A 19,452-nucleotide genomic window follows, 5' to 3' on the forward strand; every position below is an offset into this window, starting at 1 on the left:
GGTCCATGCCTCTCATGTACTGAAGACTCCACATGAGGTCTCATAGCAGAGCAGAGGGGCAGGATCACCTCCATTGCCCTGCTGGCCACATCGCTTTGGATGAAGCTTAGGATACATTTGGCTTTCCTAAAATATTATCAAAGCCAAATAAGATATCCAGTAATTTTCACTTGTATGGAACTAGCAGTGTTTCCCAGATAGGCACATTTCAATAATAAAATGCATTTTGCTTTGTTACCATTTATGGTATTCAAACTACACAAGTCACAAACTCCTTACCATTACCATGATATCACCGGGTTATTAGTAACAAGAACCCTATACAAAGTGCACAAAAAGCAAAATGCTGGTAATGGGTTGGTACCTACACACATACACAGTGTTTGGTTCATTAGCTGCAATCATAAATATGGGAGCACCCACACACATCTGCCATAAGGCACAATGTATACATAGGGAACGTGACTTCCACTTGCCAAGCACACCTCCCTGTCTCCATAAGCAGTCTCTAATGTATGGCCACGGTGGCCTGTATCCCAAGAAGCATCATGGAGAAGCAAATAAACCAGAAACATGTCCCTAAACGAGCAGTATGCAGTGAATGGGAGCTCAGAAGAGTATCTGCAAGGTTTAGGAAAAGCGAAGCCACATGCCAGTCTTAGAGCAGAACCATTCCTCACCTTTACACAGCCAAGTGCAATTACTTCCTTCAGTGCAAGCTTATAATGAAGTCAACTCAGGGAAAGATATGAATTTGCTAAGAAGAATCAGGACTATCCAGCAACAGCTGTTTCCAATGGCAGACTGATATCATCGCTTCCAAATGCCTTAGATTAATACATACATACACACAATATTAAAGAGCACAATGAAGCTGCTGCTTCCTCCCTGAGCCCTGAGGATGGCACAGGATGCAGACAAGGCAGGAAACAGGCAGCAGAGGGCAGCAGGGACACATGGAGAGGCTGCTCCAAGTCTTTCCTCCCCCAAAGCAACTCCTGTTATTGCAATGACTAAAAACAAAAACGTAGGAAATTTAATAAAACTGATCTAAGCCGAAGATGCTGGCAATACACTCTTCATTCAGGCTCCGTGGTTTATATGACAACCTTCTGTCCTTTCGTTTCCATCTCCGATCACTTACCACCACTGTATGACCACTGTGAGTGAGTAAGCACTGCTGAACTCCTATTCACGGAGCCTGACATCCCTGCTACCTACCTGAGCATTTCTGCAGATGTTCACGCAGTGTTGACCAAAGGATGTTCAAACCCCTACTGCCCACGCTAAAACACACGACCAACAACACAGCATTTACCCACTGCAGAGTTCCAGAGAACCCTGCTGCACATTAAAAACATGTGGTGAAGAGGTTTTGAAACACAGCTGCGTCAGACAGATTTGCTTGGTTACCTCTGGGGGTTTCCTGTTCCCAAAACATGAATGAGCACGATTTGGCCTCCAGCCCCAGCTCCGCAGCCAAATTGAAGGATGCACTGGCTGCAGGCAGCATGTTCCTACAGTCAAATATTGAAGGGGGACATCACACCCCAGCTCAGCGGCCATATCCGGACTCACAGCAAGGGAGAGAGAAGGGAAGTTGCATTCTCCCAGCCCACAAGTTTTCTGAGGTTTCCTCCTGTTGGCTTTGCTCATCTCTCCAACAACTTCCCATTTATAAAAGCACACTGCAAAACCACAGCAGCTGGAGCTCAGACCTAAATATCTCACAAAAATCCTGAGTAACCGGTAGGACAGCACAGATCTGTGTAGCTGAGCATCAGGCATCACCAGCATGTTTACCTGAAGAGGCAACCAACACAACTGTGCTTGAAGAACAATTACTAAGTCACTATTTCCGCCCCCCAACCCAATGTTCACTTAAAGGAAATAAAAAAGCAAGAATTTTACTGAATTATTTACCACCTCACAGTATTCTAAATGAACAGTTCATCTGCCACAGAAAGGGCCAGACCCCAATTGATTTTTCCCCTTGATTACGTCAGTTCACTGTTGTACAAAGCTTAGTTAAAGCATTTGCACTCTTACGCAGGAAACCACAGTCAAGAGCAAACTGTGTTCTGTCTTGTATAGAAGTCCTCCTCTACTGGAATTGCTCATTTATTGTATCTTTTCTGTAGAAACAGCTGGATGTGTCCTGGCTTGCATGGCTTGCTAGTAAAACTGATGAACTACCATGCTGTCAGGAAGTACATGCTTCTGTCTGCATCATCTGACTGATGATCTTAATCTAAGTATTCATTTGCTCCTTCCAAAAGCTGGAAACTAGAAGGCAAATGTAGCACACACTTGGCCAAGAGTTATTGGTTGGTGAAGACATGGAAAAAGTCAACTGAGACAATAGAAGATGGAAATCCCAAAAGCATGCACCCATATGAAGGTGAATTAACCCATACAGATTCTCCCAGATGTAAACCTTCATAAGTCTATGGCTGGTTTAAGCTTATTTCCTTTAAACCTGTATGAATAAACCCTATTCCTTCATCTCAAATCATAGCTTAGATGGGGGGTACATTTGGCTTACACCCCCCCTACTCTCACAGTTTCCCTTTCACTAAAATCTTCACAGATAACCCAAAAAGCACTCGGCACTTCATTTATAACACCCCAAAATTATTATTTCTTTAAGCTAGAGTAGAATCTCCCAAGATTAATGACCACAGATGCTGAGTACAAGGGAGGGGTTTTGCAGCTGCATAATCAGGCAGGAGGAGCAGCAAACACAGGGCAGCTCCCTCCCCTGTGTATATAAGGCGGACAAACCCAGGTGTTGAGTGCTCTGATCTGGATGCAAGTCAACAACTTGTTGCATTAGAGATAAGAAAAGAAGCTGATGGTGCAAAGTGCATCCAAACTCAAGTCAGGGAAAGCAGAGTGGTGCAACTCATAAAAGGAAGCAGCTGAAAGGTGCAGCTCACCGCAGCGATCTCTGATAACCAGGTTCCGGCCTTCTTTCAGGTGGATGGTCAGCAGGTAAGCAAAGGGGCTGGGCAGATGGCTCAAACAATCACTTCCTTCCTCTGCACCCTAAAATGAACAGAGAAATCAATCCCTGCTGCACAACCCACCAGGCAGACATGCGAACAGAGCAAGGGTTCTCACAAACCTTCTTTCACTCTGGAAGTCTTTGCTTGTCAGAAGGAGGAATAAAGATGTTTCTCTGAGACTTTATTACGTAAATAGCTAAGTATCGCTGTCAGATAAATTCACAAAGCCAAGAGTAACACAAGGAGGATTACACCCTAAAGTGGGTTGTAACATTAAACAGCATAAATGCATGAATAGGATTTCCAAATCCTAGCAACCTCATGCATTGTTTTTTTTTCCAATGTGCATTCACCATCATGTAATGAACTCGTGGGGATGTACACATTTCATAAAGCTACCAAGCAGACAATGTTTTTTTTTATAGTTCTAGAAGATAGAAAAGCAGCAGTGGGCAATGCTACTTATGAAGTTTTGCCATAGCAATCTCAATAATTCCTGTTCAGAATTGCCGCCAGTGTTACATCCCGAGCCTACAAATATTTGCTTCCACCAAACAGTCTGATCAGGTTCAAGGACTTACCATCCCATCATCAAACATCTGAGAAGATACTGACGAATCTAAACTCATTCTTCCACATTCCTATAAAAAATAAGTACAAAGAATTAGACAACAGTAACGTAAGGATCAAGAAAATTCTCCTAGCACCCCTCAAGTCATAATATTAATGAAGAAAACCCTCATAACCATTTACATTATTTGTTAAAACCTATTTATACTTCTGCTTACAGGCCCCCAAATAGTTGAGATGAGATATCTTTTCACTTGTTTTACACTGATTGCACACTTAATGTGATCTTCGGTGTGATCTAAAGATTAACTGCCTTTTGGCTTATACTCAGTAACTCAGCTATGCACGTATACAATGTGTGTAACTCCAAGGGATGGAAAGACCATGAAAATAGTAATAGTAATAACAGTAAATGGTCGAAGGGAAAGAGAGGGAAAAAATGCTGGACGCGTACTTCCCCCACATACTATAGTAACTGAAAGGCTCAAATGGTTGTTATTAGAGCACATTAGAGGAAGTCAAACATTTCCTCCTAAAACTGGATCACACAAAAACTTGAAGCTATGGTGGTATGGTGTCTAGACTGCCTGGACACACAAAGGGTTCACTCCATGGTAAGGACACCACTGATGCTATTTTGACTACCAGGACAGTCTACCATCATCACTTATGTTGAGAAGGACCTACATGCATGGGCAACTCTTTGGTTTAATGCAGGGCAGTCACAGCCCATACAAACACAGGGATTTACTCTAAGAACAACCACCTCACCTCACAGAAATGCACACAAAGTGGAATTTGATCCCCATGTGAAAATATTATTGCGTGCAGTGTGGTAACATCCACATCTCTCTGATGAGAGCTGCATTGTGTTGAGCAGTATACAAAGAGAAACAGAACCAGTTCCTGCATCACACGTAAAACCAAGATATACTGACATGCTAAAATAAATACAAGCTTCCATGTAATTATTCTTCTCCCGTCCCCGAATACACATATTTCGTATCAGGAAGCACAATACTTCTGTGCTGCAAGTAAAATTTTACTCACATGACAGACGAAATTTAACATTATGGTTCCCATAGTAATCATAACTTGGCCACCTTGCAAAAACACATTAGAAGTAGAAAAATTATCACCATAAAGAGCAGCAGAAGAGTTTCCTTGCACAACAGAGCTGAGTTACAGCTGCTAGGGGAACCCTAACTTGGAATATCCTGACTAGTATGCATAAAATCTCACTTGTGCGCATTAAACCAAGTACTTCTACGGTAATCTTTGGCTTCGCAGGAATCCCCTACAGGCACCATCATTGGCACTGATAATACTTTCACCTCACAGCTTGTTTTGCATTGCATTAACACAGAATCGAAAATATATTTTTCATTTTATCTTCATATAGTGTAAAGTGCTATTATTCTAGTAGCTGATTGCAATAACATCACTGAATACAGTTCACAGTTCAGCTGAAAACATATCCCTGAAATCTTGATTTTAATTAACCACAGAGATAACTCTGAACTTAAATATGAGCAAATGAGGCCACATTCACAAAGTGGGTCATAGTCTCAAATGTGTCTCTGTACAAAAGTAAAACAAGAGCATGTGCATGAATACATATAAATAAATCAAACTTTCCTCCTGATTGGCTTCACAGTCTTTACCATCTCTTGTTTGGTGTGGAAGAAAGATTCAGAACAAGGTCATCAAGTGCATCAGCAACCAGACAGGTCTTGGGTTTGCTAGTGATGCACAACAAGTGTTAGATGAAGAAATGGTGTTAGTGCACTGCAACGGTGATGCACAACCACAGGCAGAAAGTGTCCTTAGAAGTGCCGTTACCTCATCTGCAACAAGAGCAGATGAGGTAGGGGTTTAAGGCAAGGTCAGGAACTCCTTCACCCTTCTAATTTGCCTAACTTGCTGCAACAGAGGATAAAGTAAGTAAATCTCTCAGCAAATTAATATGTAGTACATGCAGGAGAAGCTTTACTGAAGATAGAACACTCCATGTACTGACAGCTCCGTGATTAGCATTTAGAAGACTGACAGCCACAACCCCACACTGTGCTCGTGTGTGATGCTCAGGAAGTATCTCATGCTATTGGGTGACCAAAGGAAACCAACAAATGAGTAGGTGGCATGTGACAAGCAACTCAGGGGGAAAAAAGCCCAACCTACATCTTTGCTTTTTTTAGTTATTTTTGTTCCAGGGATCTGCCTTCCTTTTAATTTACACCTCGCTAATCAGCAAATGCTGCTCACAAAAGAATGAGTTGATTGTTGTGCTCTCTACAGCAACCTCAACTAGTAGGCATGCAACATGCTGTTTCAACCTGAGGCACATACAGCACAGATTTAGTGCCTGTTCAGTCATGTAGAAGAGCTAAACACAAAAAGATTGACTTCAATATTCCTTATCTGTTTCTACATTCACTTGCTTCTTTCTGCCACTTGTTACTTAGAAATAATCTCTGCATTTAAAAGTTGCTACTGGAGGCAGATTACAGGAAGGACAGTAGTGCATTCACACAGAGCAATGGTTTGGTATGAGATTAAACATTAAAATGCTTATATGCACAAACGCACACACATACATTGGGAATGATTTAAATGCTACAGAGAATAAGACAGACTGCTCTGCATCTGTGGGAAAATCAACTTGAAGTTAATCTATTCCATCAGTACCATCAACAACCTGGAAACGAAGTCCTAAAATGACACCGTGTCCACAGTCTCCAGTCAGCTGTATATGCTGATTAATCTGAGATGCTTCTAAGTGAGATGTGGTACAGCAATAAACTGTAGAATATCCTGAGTTAGAAAGGACCCATAGGGGTGAGCGAGTCCAACTCTTAGAAAAAAAGTTACAAACTATTTTAGCTGACAACAACATTTTTAATGCAGACAACAACAAGCCAACAAGTCTGAAATTCAGCAACTAGAAGCGATAGTCGGTGGCTACTCATGGGATATGTTGCATCACAGCAGGCTTGGTGCTAGCTTTGCTTCAATACTGCACAAACCTATGAAATGCAGAACAAGTAGTTTTCTACCAGCAAAGATCACTTTCCCTGTAGTAGCACTGACCATAATTTTGAATGCAGAGCTCAAAAGGTAAACTTGCCTGTGAAATCTCAAAGGAGAGCTTTACATCAAAAATACGTCTTTCACTTTTGCATCTCAGATGACAAAAACTGCCATCCCAGTGACAGATAATGTCACGTAGCTCAAAATCTAACCTTTCTAGCAATAACTCAATTGAAAGAGACACATTTCCACATGACAAACTATACAAATTTTGGCTAAAACATTTCAGACAACCATCATGCACCAACAGATTCCCCACTTCAGGTCAGGCAGGATTTACTGTTTCAGTACAATTTCAACATGGATCCTCCAGTTCCTGCAGCACTGTCACAATGGAGCAAAGACCACAAAGGTGGTGAGAAAAAAGATGTTATTTTCTTGCTGCTCCAGACTGGCAGAATGGATGTCTGAATATCATGGTTGGTTTATGCTCATTATTTATTTCCTTACACATTCCTGGCACAAGGCGCCCTTCTCCATCCCTTAAAACTCACTCAAATAAGTCCCATGTTGGCAGCTCAGACTAGCTAATTCCAAGCCCCTTACCTCCATCATCTCGTTTGTCAGCTCAGTGCTCAGGTGGGCTCTCTGCAGCAGCTCCAAGAGGTCATCGCCAGATGGTCGCTTCCCCTCAGACACAGGGCTGTCTGCCATACGTGCATCCAAGTGGGTCACAGCCGGCTCCGTGCACGCAGGCTGCAGCCATGGCCAGTCCTCTCCCTCCGGTCTCATCGATGAGTTTCTTCTTTTCATAGACATGGGCCTGGGGGCACCACTGGGGCAGCCACTGGACAGCACCTGAGTGCTTGAATATGTTGTTTCTTCTTCCGTGAGAGTCTCTACCTCCAGCATGTCAGGCACTGACACACTAAGGCGCCGGTCCAGGGAGCGGACCTTGCTCACCACCACCTTGCTCGACCTCTTCTTTGTCTTCCTCACACTTAGGTTTTGCAGGAATGGCCTTGTTCTCTGCTTCAGGGATCCCCAGACAGATGATTTCTCCAAGTCCATGGCTGCACACGGAACCTCAGCAGTGCCTCTGGTACGAAGCAGCATCAGCGATTCCTGGGGTGATTAAAAGGAACGTAGGAAGAAAGCAAGTCAATTATGTGAATGAACAGCAGTTGAAGATTATGATTCACGTTGCGTCATCTTCAAACTTTCAGTCATTTTTCGAAACAGTAAAAAAAAAAAAAAATAATAAAGCATGACAGAAAGCATTAGTAAGTGCTTCCTGATGAAATCTGGTAGGTAGGTTTAATTGTTTAGGGGGAAAACAGAAGTCCTACACTAAAATGCAAAGTCTGTCCTCTGTTTTATGGCTGCTACAAGGAGATACTGTTTCATTTCTTCAGCTAAGTGCCAACAGGCAAAAACTGGTGACTTATCGCATTTCAAATTGTTTCTGTACAAAAGGTACTGATGGGAGTTAAAATAATGCTAGCACACAAAAGGTGGAAAAGCTGGCATTGCACTTTCTGATGATGCTTTTCCAGGCAATGCACAAATTCTTTGCTATTTCTTAAGCTGTGAGGGTTCTTACGTGACTTACAGGTGAACCAGTGCAACATAAAAAACCAACTCCATAAACTAAGGGACTGAGGCAGAAGAGTGTCCTGATATATAACGTCTGAGTATCAGAAAGTCTGAGTAAGACCTAAAAATACTCCCTTTTGTTAACATGTTCTCAATGGAAGTCACCTCTGTGGAAGTAATGTTCCTCATCAAGAAGGCAGCTGAGAGCAAATGAGGATAGAAACAAACAGGAGAAATTAAGGATTTTGAAAAACTGCTGGTGGACTCTCATCTCTCATCTCTACCCGCAGTGGGGAGGGGTGACAAGAAAAGAATCAAACCAAAACCACTCACCAAATCTGCATTGTAATGCAAGGGTCAAATGGATGCCTCTGTGCACAGGAATATCCTCACAGACAGGGTCTTTCGTGGCTGACAGCTGAACAACCATCCTTCTTCTGAAAAGCAGAAAGTCAAATCATCACCCAAAGTCATTAAGAAAACAGCTAACGAAACTTTCAAGATTAGCTCTTTTACAGTTTCTGACGACACATGCAATACAGCTTACTTCACATACCAGCATCAATAGCAATGTAAACCCATTGTAGAATCACACAAACCCTCCTGCCTTCCATCTGTGTAGCTATACTGATGCTTCCATTACACTGCTTGCTACAGAATAGCTATAATCAATACAAAAATTAATACGCTATTACAGCATTACATGCATTCAACTCATCAGTATCAGGTTTTCTCCATACAAGGGTGTTTGCTAATATACATACATCACCTAACACAGTATTTTCATCTCTAGCTCCTGCAGCCAGGCCCAGTATCAAAGTGCACATGGACAAACTGAAATGATATTTAACTCATGGCTTCTCTGAGAAGCAAAACCAATGCTGAAGCACCCAGAGCCCCATGCAAGTTCACTGGAGACATGGCTCAATTTGCTCACCCTGGCTGACAGCTTTCTCTTTCTTGCCTCTTTAGATAAAATACTCATAAAGCAGAAAGAGGACTTCTTTGTAACATTTTATCACATAAGAGGAATCATTAGGCCAAATGTTTGCACAAAACATTATGAAACACCACTGCTGGGACTCATTTAAACAACTCCTTTAACGCCAGCACTCCCCACGTTGTTTGTCTACACACACAGAACCTGCCAAAGTGAATTCAGTGTAAATAAAGGCAGGACCCAGCTCGCAACACTCACCTCCCAAGGCTCTTGCTGCTTCCCATTCTTTTCCTGTTATTCTCCACCCTTCTCAATTTGATGACCCACTGCTATGGTTTTTTTTCTGTTTGCTCACAGATTTTGTTTCTTAGCAGCTCCTCTAAGTTTTACGTGGCTCCATTCTTCTAGGTATGTCTTTTCTGTGCTACAGAAGTCACCTCAGCAAGGCACAGGGACCACTCAGTGTATATGAGACCCACTTGCACTCAACCCACCTTGTGCAAATTCTTCCCCACAGCAGACAACCACAGTGGAAGAAAAAAACAATTCGAGAAAAAGCACAAAAAGCTTTTGGTTGTTGTTGGTTTTTTTTCCTAGCACAGCAGCAAAGATGCTCCAACAGCTGCCACCAAGCAGTGCTGGCAATATTTGCTGTGTAAGGAAAGCACAGGGATGCTTGAAGTGAGGCCAGAGAAGCTGTTTAGCCCAGCCCTGCACTGCCAAGAGGTTTGGCCATATTCCACCCCTGAATCCACACACCCACACTCCCGCTGCAACTGGCACTTTCATTTTACAAATGCTGTCATGACAAGCAACTTAATCCAAACGACTGCTGTAAAGCACAACTGCAAAAATTATTTTGCAGCAGCAAGTGTCCTGGTTTTAGTCAAACAAAATAAAGCCCAAATGCAGTCTGAAGTGCAAATGCAGTCTGACATCTGCCAGATGCAGACTGGCACTTCTTTCACTTCCTTATTTCATGCAGGGGAGGAAAAAAAAAAAACAACAAACCCACACACAAAACCACCCCCGTGAGCAGAAATTTATTCCCCAGAGAGAACGGTGCAAAGTGAGGGATGGGGACCACCACACAACCCAATGTTGGTACTGGAGACAGAGGTAACCCAGACCCAAGAGCACACATTGACTTGTAAGACTGTTGCTTCTAGTGAGCATTGGACTGCGCTGCTAATAAATCCAGTCCATTCTCTCTTCCTCCATCAATTTCCCTCTACTTTTCTTTCTCACACTGAGCAGCATCAATAACACATTTTATAGAGAAAAATTGCCCATTTCTTCTTAAAGCACATTCCCCGTGTCAACATGTTGCTCACTCACGTACTCCTTATCTGCCACAGGCCAGAAGCTTTTCCTTTTCCTTCCACTGTCTCAGAAGCTCGGTGCCAAGCTTATCTCCAAATATCCCCTAAGCACCCACAGGGAGAGGTGCGCTTTGCCAAATAGTGGCTCTAAGTACAGCCTCTATTCCTTCCTTGCATCAACGGTGCATTGTACCAAAAAGCTGCAAACAATGATCATTCAGGGAGAAACATTTCCTGTTATCAATGTTAACTGGGTTGTTTTTAATTGAATGGCTCCTTGCTCTTATGCAAGAAGTAGTATATAATAATACTAAAAAAAAAAAAAAATCATTTTAGCCCATCTTCTTCAGCATATTCTGTAATGTGCTGCTAAATCTCAGAGGCTCAGAGCAATCCATGTATTTTAATCCCTTCCTTTAGATAGACCACTCCGGACTGCACCTGTCATTTTTATTACATCTTGTTCTTTTGCTTCATCTCCTCCCCTTTTGGGGGCAATAGAGACTAGGGGAAAAAAAAAACCAAAACTAATGATACAACAACTGGTAACAGCACATCATCTGACTGATGGAACTAGTCATTCTAGCTGTTTATCTTCCCTTAAGTACCTTCTGATCACAGCCCTTTGGTTTACTTTTTCCTTTTCTTAAACGTGTTTTGCTCCCTCTCACTGTAGCACACGCTACTTACTCCCTTAATAGTCAGAATATTCAGAGGTAAAGCATTGCTTAGATGTTCTAACAGGCAGCTCCAAGAGAGATTTCAAAAGTCATTGAAAACACAGAGAAATCATCATGTAATTCAGTTTCGCTTACAGCCCTGTCAGGAAGCCAGAACAAAACCAAACTGATTTACATAGTGGAAATCACAATAATCACAATATGTTCCTGCTCTTCTCCTTAAGTAACCACACTCTGCACATCCAAAGTGCTCAATGCTCATTGAAACGCCCTTGAAACACTCCCTGCCAAAGCACTAAGATGTGCCCTCAAAGCCAGCAGATAGATCTGGGTACAGCCAAACATGCCAACACCACTACTACACAACCTCCATGAACAGACTTCCCCTGTCCAAGTGAAAACACTGGGTCAGTCTATACACCATTCATCTTCACAGTGGGTCCACCAGTGTGTTTTCAGCTGTGACCAAATGCTAGCCAACATTTAGACCCTCAGTAGCTGAAAACAGCAACATGTGTTAGAAGCTGTTAGGAAGATGTTCCTCAGTTGCATACATCTTACCATAGGTTCACACTGGATAATAACTAATGGAATCCCCACACTATATAATCTCTGTCAGTTCTAACAACCAAGAGCAGAATCACTTCAGAAAAAGAAACCCATGCTTCCTCCTTCTTTGCAGTGGCTCCTTTTGGTTGCTTCTTTGGAAATGCAATGCTTAACCATAAGCTGCCATAGAGATAAGAAAATATTTATCAGTACATCTAAACAAAGCCACAAAACATCTGCACATCCAAATGAAGCCAGAGCTTTGTTCAGAGCTACCGGTATCTCCTGGAACATTCCAAACTCAGCACCAGTTACACCCATACTTAAAATAATTGAAATAGAACTGCATACTTCATCACGGACAAGATATCTTTTTGGTTATCAAGACCTTCAAGCATCGGGCTTCATTTGCAGAGAAAAACAAGACCAAAACAGAAATCTGATCTAGGTGGGCTTGAGGCCATCCCCTTGGGGGTGATCACACAAGCCAGCAAGGGCCACTGAATCAAACACATACATGGCAATATACAACAAGTGAGACAGATCTTTCTTCCTGTGTGCATGCCCTGCAGCGCAGGGTAAATACCTGAGCTTAAATCTGTGACAGCACCAGAAGTCTAATCTCAGTCTGATTCTGCACGGGCTAATTACCCTGGGGAAATCAGTGTCAGAATTATTTTTAGTACTAACAAGCATCAAAGGGAGCACACTGCTGAAGTGTAGCTAACATCTCCATTGCACAGGCAGCTTGCAGCAAAAGCAGGGTCAGGTCTTGGCCAGCTCCCAAATCTTGCCACTGTGTTTGGATTCAGGTTTCCCTTTCAGGGCTTCAAATAATGCAAGTCTATCCACATCACTCCTGTGCTGCTGTGACAGATTCATTGGCAAAGCATGCCAGGATGCTGAATTCTTTAAACTGACATAACATTTAAGGAAAATGCAAAGCTTAAGAAGAATATGCTTGTTCAGTGCAGGCAATAAAAGAATCTTCAATAAGATTTTAATTATGGCTGTTAGTTTCTTTGTTGTACCTTTATCCTCCTCAGATCCCACAGGGTTTTCAGGCTCTGGGTGCCTGCAGAGCTTCCATCTGACCATTAACGTGCAGACAGTCAGTAGAAGAAGTAACAGACCCACCAGCTGCTCTACAAGTACCTTAAGACAGCACCTGATAGCGAAAGCTGCTGTTAAAACCCTGCACCTGACTGCAGCTTAAGTACTGCTTTCGGTTTGTTTCTGCCTATTCTGAAACCAAAGAAAAATGATGAGTACGTATGTGGGGAAATGAAGGAGGAAGTGCTTGGCTGCACTTATCTAAAAATATTTCACAATTTCCTTCCACTCTTTCAGCTTCCTTCAAAATACTGTCACTTGTACCTGTGCGTGCCAGAAGGTCTCCCTCCTTCTAATTCATAGGACTGCACAAAGGTGTTACAATCAGGTATGTTCTTTGTCATCCCACACTGAGCATCACACCTCCCCAAGGACACCTGGGTATGATGCTCTGCCTCTTGCAGCCATCTATTACAGGAGGGGCTGTGCACATCTAATCACACCCCAAGCAAAACCCTAGAACGACAGATACTGCCCTTCAAAGGCACTGTGTCACAGGTAAAGATTGGGCCAGCAAGTGGGATGCTACTTTAACACTGGATTCTCTAAGTCACCACATGGATTCCAATCACACCCCTGGAAATTCAGTACATAGAGCAGAGCACATCCAGGAGTATGGGAAGAGGGTAAGATGAGCGGCAAGGGGAAGGAGTGACGTGGGAAGTCTGTAGGTACTTATAGAGTGATGCCTAAATCAAAGAGAAGAATGGAAGGTTTACGATGGCTCACATGAGGAGCAGTACAATGGAAAAGAGGCAGCACCGCGTGTTCCAGCAGCTCCAGAGGGAATTCAGGCCTGCAGCCTCCTCCCTCACTCTCTCCTTCAAGCTGATCGCCTCCTTCATAACAAGAGGTATATTTTTGTAACAAGAGGTGCACAGAAATAGATCATCCCTTTCCATAACTCACGGGGAAAACAAACCTAGGAAGGAAACTGGAGACTCATTTCCAGAGGAGGCCCGGTAAGGCAGCGCCTTTTACAAGCACTGAAGAATCTACTTATTAAAAAAAGATATGCAAATCTTTTTATATGCAAATCACTTGTTCGTGTTCCCTAAATAACTACTATTACTGCCATACCACTTATGAAGAGTCAGTAGCTACAGGGGAAAGACCTTGATAAGAACCATTCGCATCCATGCAGCAAATCCTTGCATTTTGGTATATTGCATCAGGCACTGCCACTGGGAAAGGTGAAAGAGGGACTGGAAAAGCTGCATAGAATGAAGCCAACAGGAAGCTTTTGGTGAAAGGAAATGTTTGAGGCTTTCAGCGCCATCTTTCGTGCTGTCACGCAACCCAGAACACGACGTGTGACCACACAACAGCACAGAGATGATGATGGACGGTCACCACAACCACAAGTGAATTGGAGAATCCAGACTCACTTTAAGTTTAAATGAAGAATAAAACAAATATCTCACATTCAGCAAAGCAGTCATCATATGCTCCATGCAGGAGAAGCTTATTCACAGCCACAATAAATACATTCTTGATCTCTATATAATAAATCTCAAACAAGTGTTTTTTGGAGGGACACAAAAACTCTCTCACTGATGTGATTTTTAGGGCAGCATTGCAGGAAGGCCCAACAGTTCTCAGCTACCCATGAAATTAAGCTTGAGCACACACAGAACTACTGCACACTTATGCCCATGTTACAGCCACAATCCTTTTAGTGTAAACCTGGGCAGTTTATAGAGCTTCATAATTTGGCTCAGCTAGACCAAAATTCAACTTTAGAAGACCCTGAGATAAAAAACTAAGGAAATTAATAAGGCAGAAGAAAATTATTAGGGAAAGATTCCTGGAAACATACACATTTGAAAGCCTTGCTTTGGCATTCCTTGACTATAGCAGCAGCTAACACCAGTCACACCATTCCTCCAAGTGAGGTGGCAGTAAGATGTTCAGCCTGCAAACAGCAGAATAAACCTAATGACTCCTCTAAACTTCTTTCTTCTTAATTGTACTGACTAAGCATACGCCAGCATAGGTCTCTCTAACCACTAGTCATTTCTCACAGAAGTGAAACTATGAGGGTTATCTTTCCACACACCACACGAGTTTACAGCCTCCAGGAAAAAGAAACACGCAACTTGACTCTGGGTTGTGTTACAGCCCGATTTTCCCATTGAGAAGATCAGACAAAGTTGGTAAATCTAACTCTCATTTGTTAGTAGTCACATACCCAAGCCTACACACCAGTTTTTCACTTTGCTAAAGCAGAAGCCCCTATAGACTGACATCATCCTCAAGAAAATCACAAGCTACAATTCCAGTAACTACTAGAAGGTAATATAGATAGATAGATTGATATAGATAGATATGAGTTTGCCTCAACTTAATGCAACGATGAAGGCCTCCCTAGGACTGTCTGGAGAGCATCTTTGTAAACACTGTCCATTCTCACTGAACGCCATCAGGGTGATCACCTCATTTGCTGGCCTGAGACACCTAAACATTGGCATAACGGTATTTTGAATGCCTTTATTCAAGAGCCAGAGTTTGCTGAATTTAAATCCATTTCAATGACATCAGACTAACTGAAGAACACAAACCCTAGGGTTTGGAGTTCCTGATGTCCCCCTGTTGTACCAAGATGGAAGACCCCACAAAGACAGGTTTCTATCCAGACCAACTCATTCACATGAAAAATTCCAAGCATTTCACACAACCCTTAAAAATGCCATAGGACTTGACTCACCCAAGGTAAATCCGCCTAGTGAGGTGGGGCAAATTTTGTTTAAATTGAAATATCCTTCCTTCAGCATGCCTGCAGCACCTTACCTGCACTGACCAACTGCTTATTGGCTCATAGCATTACCATGGGGTGTTTCTAATTCTCCTTTCACATATATACAGCTTCAGGCAGGAGATTTCAGAGCAGATTAAACCAACCAATCCGCTGTTCATCACCATGCCCCATTCACACGTTCTCCAAACTAAATTTTAAGTGCTGAACTTAAGATCACTTACCCTATGATTAACAAACAAAAAGCAGAGTTAATGAATCAGTGATGTTTACCTCTGGCAAATATCAACAAAAAGCTGTAATTCAGCTAGCATCATTACACAACCTCCTATCCCTCTCTGTAGATTACAACCACTTAGAGCTCACAAACAAAACCTTGGCAACAGCTGTCAATAAAAACCTTTAAAAGATGCAGTAATTCTTTTAAAGAATTTAAGAGCTATCCAGATTCCATTTACTTGTGCCTAACAGATACAGGCAAGAGGCAATAATTTGACAAGTGTCCTGAAATGGCAACTGCCTGCAGTTAGCTAAATAGATTAAGAGGTTTTCTGGTTCAAACAAATTCTGCACCAGATGAATGCTTGATCTTCAGCTGTCTTTTGATTAGTAGCAAAGACCAGATAGGTTTTTTGGGGGCTGAATGTGACCATGAGACACCCAGTATTGTTCAGTGGGTGTTAAAAGCTGGAGTCCTCCTTACCTTAGAAGAAGGATCCAATCCAAAACTCAGATGCCCTCACCTAGCATGTCATAAGCTTTGTGTACCAAATTATATGTTATATATATTATACATATGATTCTATAGTATAGTTTTATCAACTTAAACATAATGCAGCCACTTACACAACATCACACCCCAACCACAATGGTGCTATCACAATTACCGCTAGCTAAGTAGGGAACAGGGAGTTAGACTATAAGCGCACAATCAGTTCTGAGAAATCCACTGGCATACATAAGAGATCAAACATTTGTATTTAAAAGAAAAAAGAAAACCAGGCAAAACAAAACTCTACAGTTAATTGTTTCCAAGTACAAGAAACCTGGAACAAAGCTGGCTATTGAATTAACATTAATGATTTGTCATTTTCTTCTGCAGATGTTTCCCATGAGGGAAGATGCCAGAAAACATTCCACTTGAAAGCCAGAGAAGCAGCAATAAGGAACTGAGTTGTGTTACTTCAATTTAGGTGGATATTTTCACTTGAATTTGCCAATAACATCAGATGCAACAGGGCTTTATGTTAAGGGGAACTGGTCTGCAGTAGAACGCCACTGAACTAAGCACCATAACCCCTTCCCACTTAAAGCCAAATAAGCCAGATTTAAAAAAGAAAGAAATCACAGCCATGGTAACATGAGTAGAGAAACTCTGCCAGTCCTTGCCAACAGTTCCAAATCATTACCACTTCCACATCAACATTAGAGACAAATGCCTGCTTAAGTTAGAACAGTCATCTCATTTTCACTCAACCTCTGTTAAGAGATTATCAAAAAGCCTAGATTACATGCCATATCCCAGCTAAAACTTAGTTCTTGTGCAGTTCTCCTATATGTAAGAGCAAAAGAGGAATAAAAGCACTTGCTGGAAAATCCCACAGGCACTTTTAACTTATCACATTCTACAGAGCTGGAACCCTTTCCAAATGAACTTTTATCTTTGATTTTAAGGCAGCAAAGCTACACAACTCCAAGAATTTCTGAACCAGTGAAGGCTGTACCAACCTAAAGACTCCACTGAAGCAGAATTTACTTTGCAGAATACAAATGGAGCTCTTCGGAGTGGGTAACAGGAAGAATGGTCAAGGGAACAAGTACTTTCCAGAAAGGAAGGATATGAATATTTTCCCCCTCCCACCCCCAATCTAGAAGGTAAACAAAATAACAACCAAAAGATTTCCAAACCTATGTCGCTGTCTTACTGGTATTTTAGCAAACTGTTCTTGTGGGAAAGTGAAAACAAGCTAACAAGGAGCATCTGTGTAAATACATTCAAAACAAGCACCAACGTGGCAAGCAGAAAAGTCATCCTCTGCGTCAGTTTAACTCAACTCTCCACATACAGTAACCAAGAAACCAAAAGAAAGCATTTAATTCAACTACTTGCAGTTTAGGATGCATTACCACCAGGGAGTATTACCGCCAAGCAATGCTGTAAGATGAAAGGTGGCCACGCCACGCATCCCACCTACACAAGTGGGGTTCTCCAATGTTCACCTGCTCGGACAGATTTTGGGCAAAGTAATGGTGACCTGAAAATAACCTCTCCAAATTTTTATCCCATACAGTATGTAAGTGAACTGCATTGCTCCAAATATCGCTTCAGCCCAATATGCTGCCTGTAACTCTGACCAAAAGCAGATGTACAAAGAATATAAAGTTGGCAAATCATATAGACTCCACCTACAAAATAATCTCATGGTTTCCAGAAATCTGTCATTTAGGGGCTGCTTCAGCTAGAAACCATATCTGAAGCTTTGAGGTTACCAGCCCTAGAATACTTTCCTACATGGATTTGTCTTAAAAGTTTATTAAATCGTATAGAATAAGCAAAAGGAATGCTATACAGTGATGAGTTCAATAGCTAAGTTATGTGTGTGAAACAGCATCTCCTTTCACTGACAAGAAACTCAAAATTAAAATAAATACATAAAATCACTGAACTTTTCCCATTTATTCTCACTTCAGATGTTGAGTTATGTGAAATGATGAACAATTGTTAAGTGGAAAGGACAAGTCCAATGGCTTTCAGCTCGGCTCCAACTGTCTGTGAGAAGTTTCACCTTGTTTTAAGGTGAAGGTATTTGCCCTAGCACAGAAAGACAAGCTGTAATGGGGGTGGCAACAGCATGGTTTGCTTGCAGAAGTGATGTCCTCATTGCTTTAGGGGCAGGACAGGCACACAATGCATCTGCAGTGCCTTACTACTTGCACAGTACTGGAGATCCAGGGAAGACGGAGCACAGCTAGCAAATTAAGTGTTCTATTAACAACTTCCTTATAATTGCTGCCTAAGGTAGAGCAAAACCACCGACGCAGCAATCACCCCACTCTGTGGCAATGCTGGTAAACCTGTAGTTACACCCAATCTAATTCCTTCAAGTGAGAAATTGCCAAGCATTTAATAAGATGATCAATATCATTGGACCAACTGGGCAGGAAACTTGGCCCAGTTTCTTTTAGCACATGATTCTACAGCCCTCATTCAGGACTCTCATTTACATAGGATATCCCCCACTCCAAAAAATAAAGTGTAAACTGAGCGACACGAACTGCCCCCAAAACAAATAACTACTTCCATCACTTGATTGCTACAGCATCAACAGGCACTCTGAGGTGCAGCTGTTAGGCTGATAGTTGATTTGAATGCAGTGTTGGAGGCACTCATGTCTCCGACAGCCTCATAATCCTGCAAAGAGCAATTTCATTTTGAGAAACAGTCCCTCAGGACCTGGGGAACATTTAACTGCTTGGTGTGGGTAGGAACAGACTGGGAAAAAGCAGTCCTGTCACTTAAAAGCAAGCTTCTATTGCATGTATGCTGTCTAATAAATGCAACTTGAAGTAAAATGGGAATGTGGGAAGGATGCCAACATAAATCCTCTAGATCTGAGGAAATCAGGAGCAATTTCCCACTCAACGATGGAACCGGTACAGAGGAAATTAGGGCACATTTCGCATGCTTTGGCCTCCTCCACCAAGGTGAAGCTGCCTTCTCCCCTCCAGAGAGAATGAGCTAAGAGACCCCACATCTCCAGAGACCACCCAGAGAGACCAAAATCCAAATGCCCCCATTACAATTAGTTCAGAGTATAGGGATGAGTGACCGAAACTGACAGGTTCTCCAGTCATGGCAGCACCTTGAGCTGCTGCACACATGCATGAA

At 42.2% G+C, this 19,452-nt stretch overlaps 1 protein-coding gene across 9 annotated transcripts in view; it reads right to left on the reverse strand.

The window, feature by feature from the left end:
- Window positions 1–19,452, reverse strand: part of MCTP2 (multiple C2 and transmembrane domain containing 2) — a 167,338-nt gene that overhangs the window by 82,742 nt on the left and 65,144 nt on the right. For 6 of the 9 annotated variants that reach the window (XM_085514929.1, XM_085514928.1, XM_085514930.1 and 3 more), the window contains 4 exons: window positions 8,538–8,641; window positions 7,215–7,733; window positions 3,590–3,649; window positions 2,940–3,048 (listed from right to left, as the gene is read on the reverse strand). In XM_085514929.1, coding sequence (XP_085371055.1) covers window positions 2,940–3,048; window positions 3,590–3,649; window positions 7,215–7,724 — 679 coding nt within the window. In that variant the 5' untranslated portion in view covers window positions 7,725–7,733; window positions 8,538–8,641. The remainder of the gene's footprint in view (window positions 1–2,939; window positions 3,049–3,589; window positions 3,650–7,214; window positions 7,734–8,537; window positions 8,642–19,452) is intronic. The other 3 variants (XM_015873145.3, XM_085514933.1, XM_085514932.1) reach the window with 2 other exon arrangements.

This window comes from Coturnix japonica, chromosome 14 (assembly GCF_054131305.1).
Source record: "Coturnix japonica strain WE chromosome 14, WE-NBRP24, whole genome shotgun sequence".
Lineage (NCBI taxonomy): Eukaryota > Metazoa > Chordata > Aves > Galliformes > Phasianidae > Coturnix > Coturnix japonica.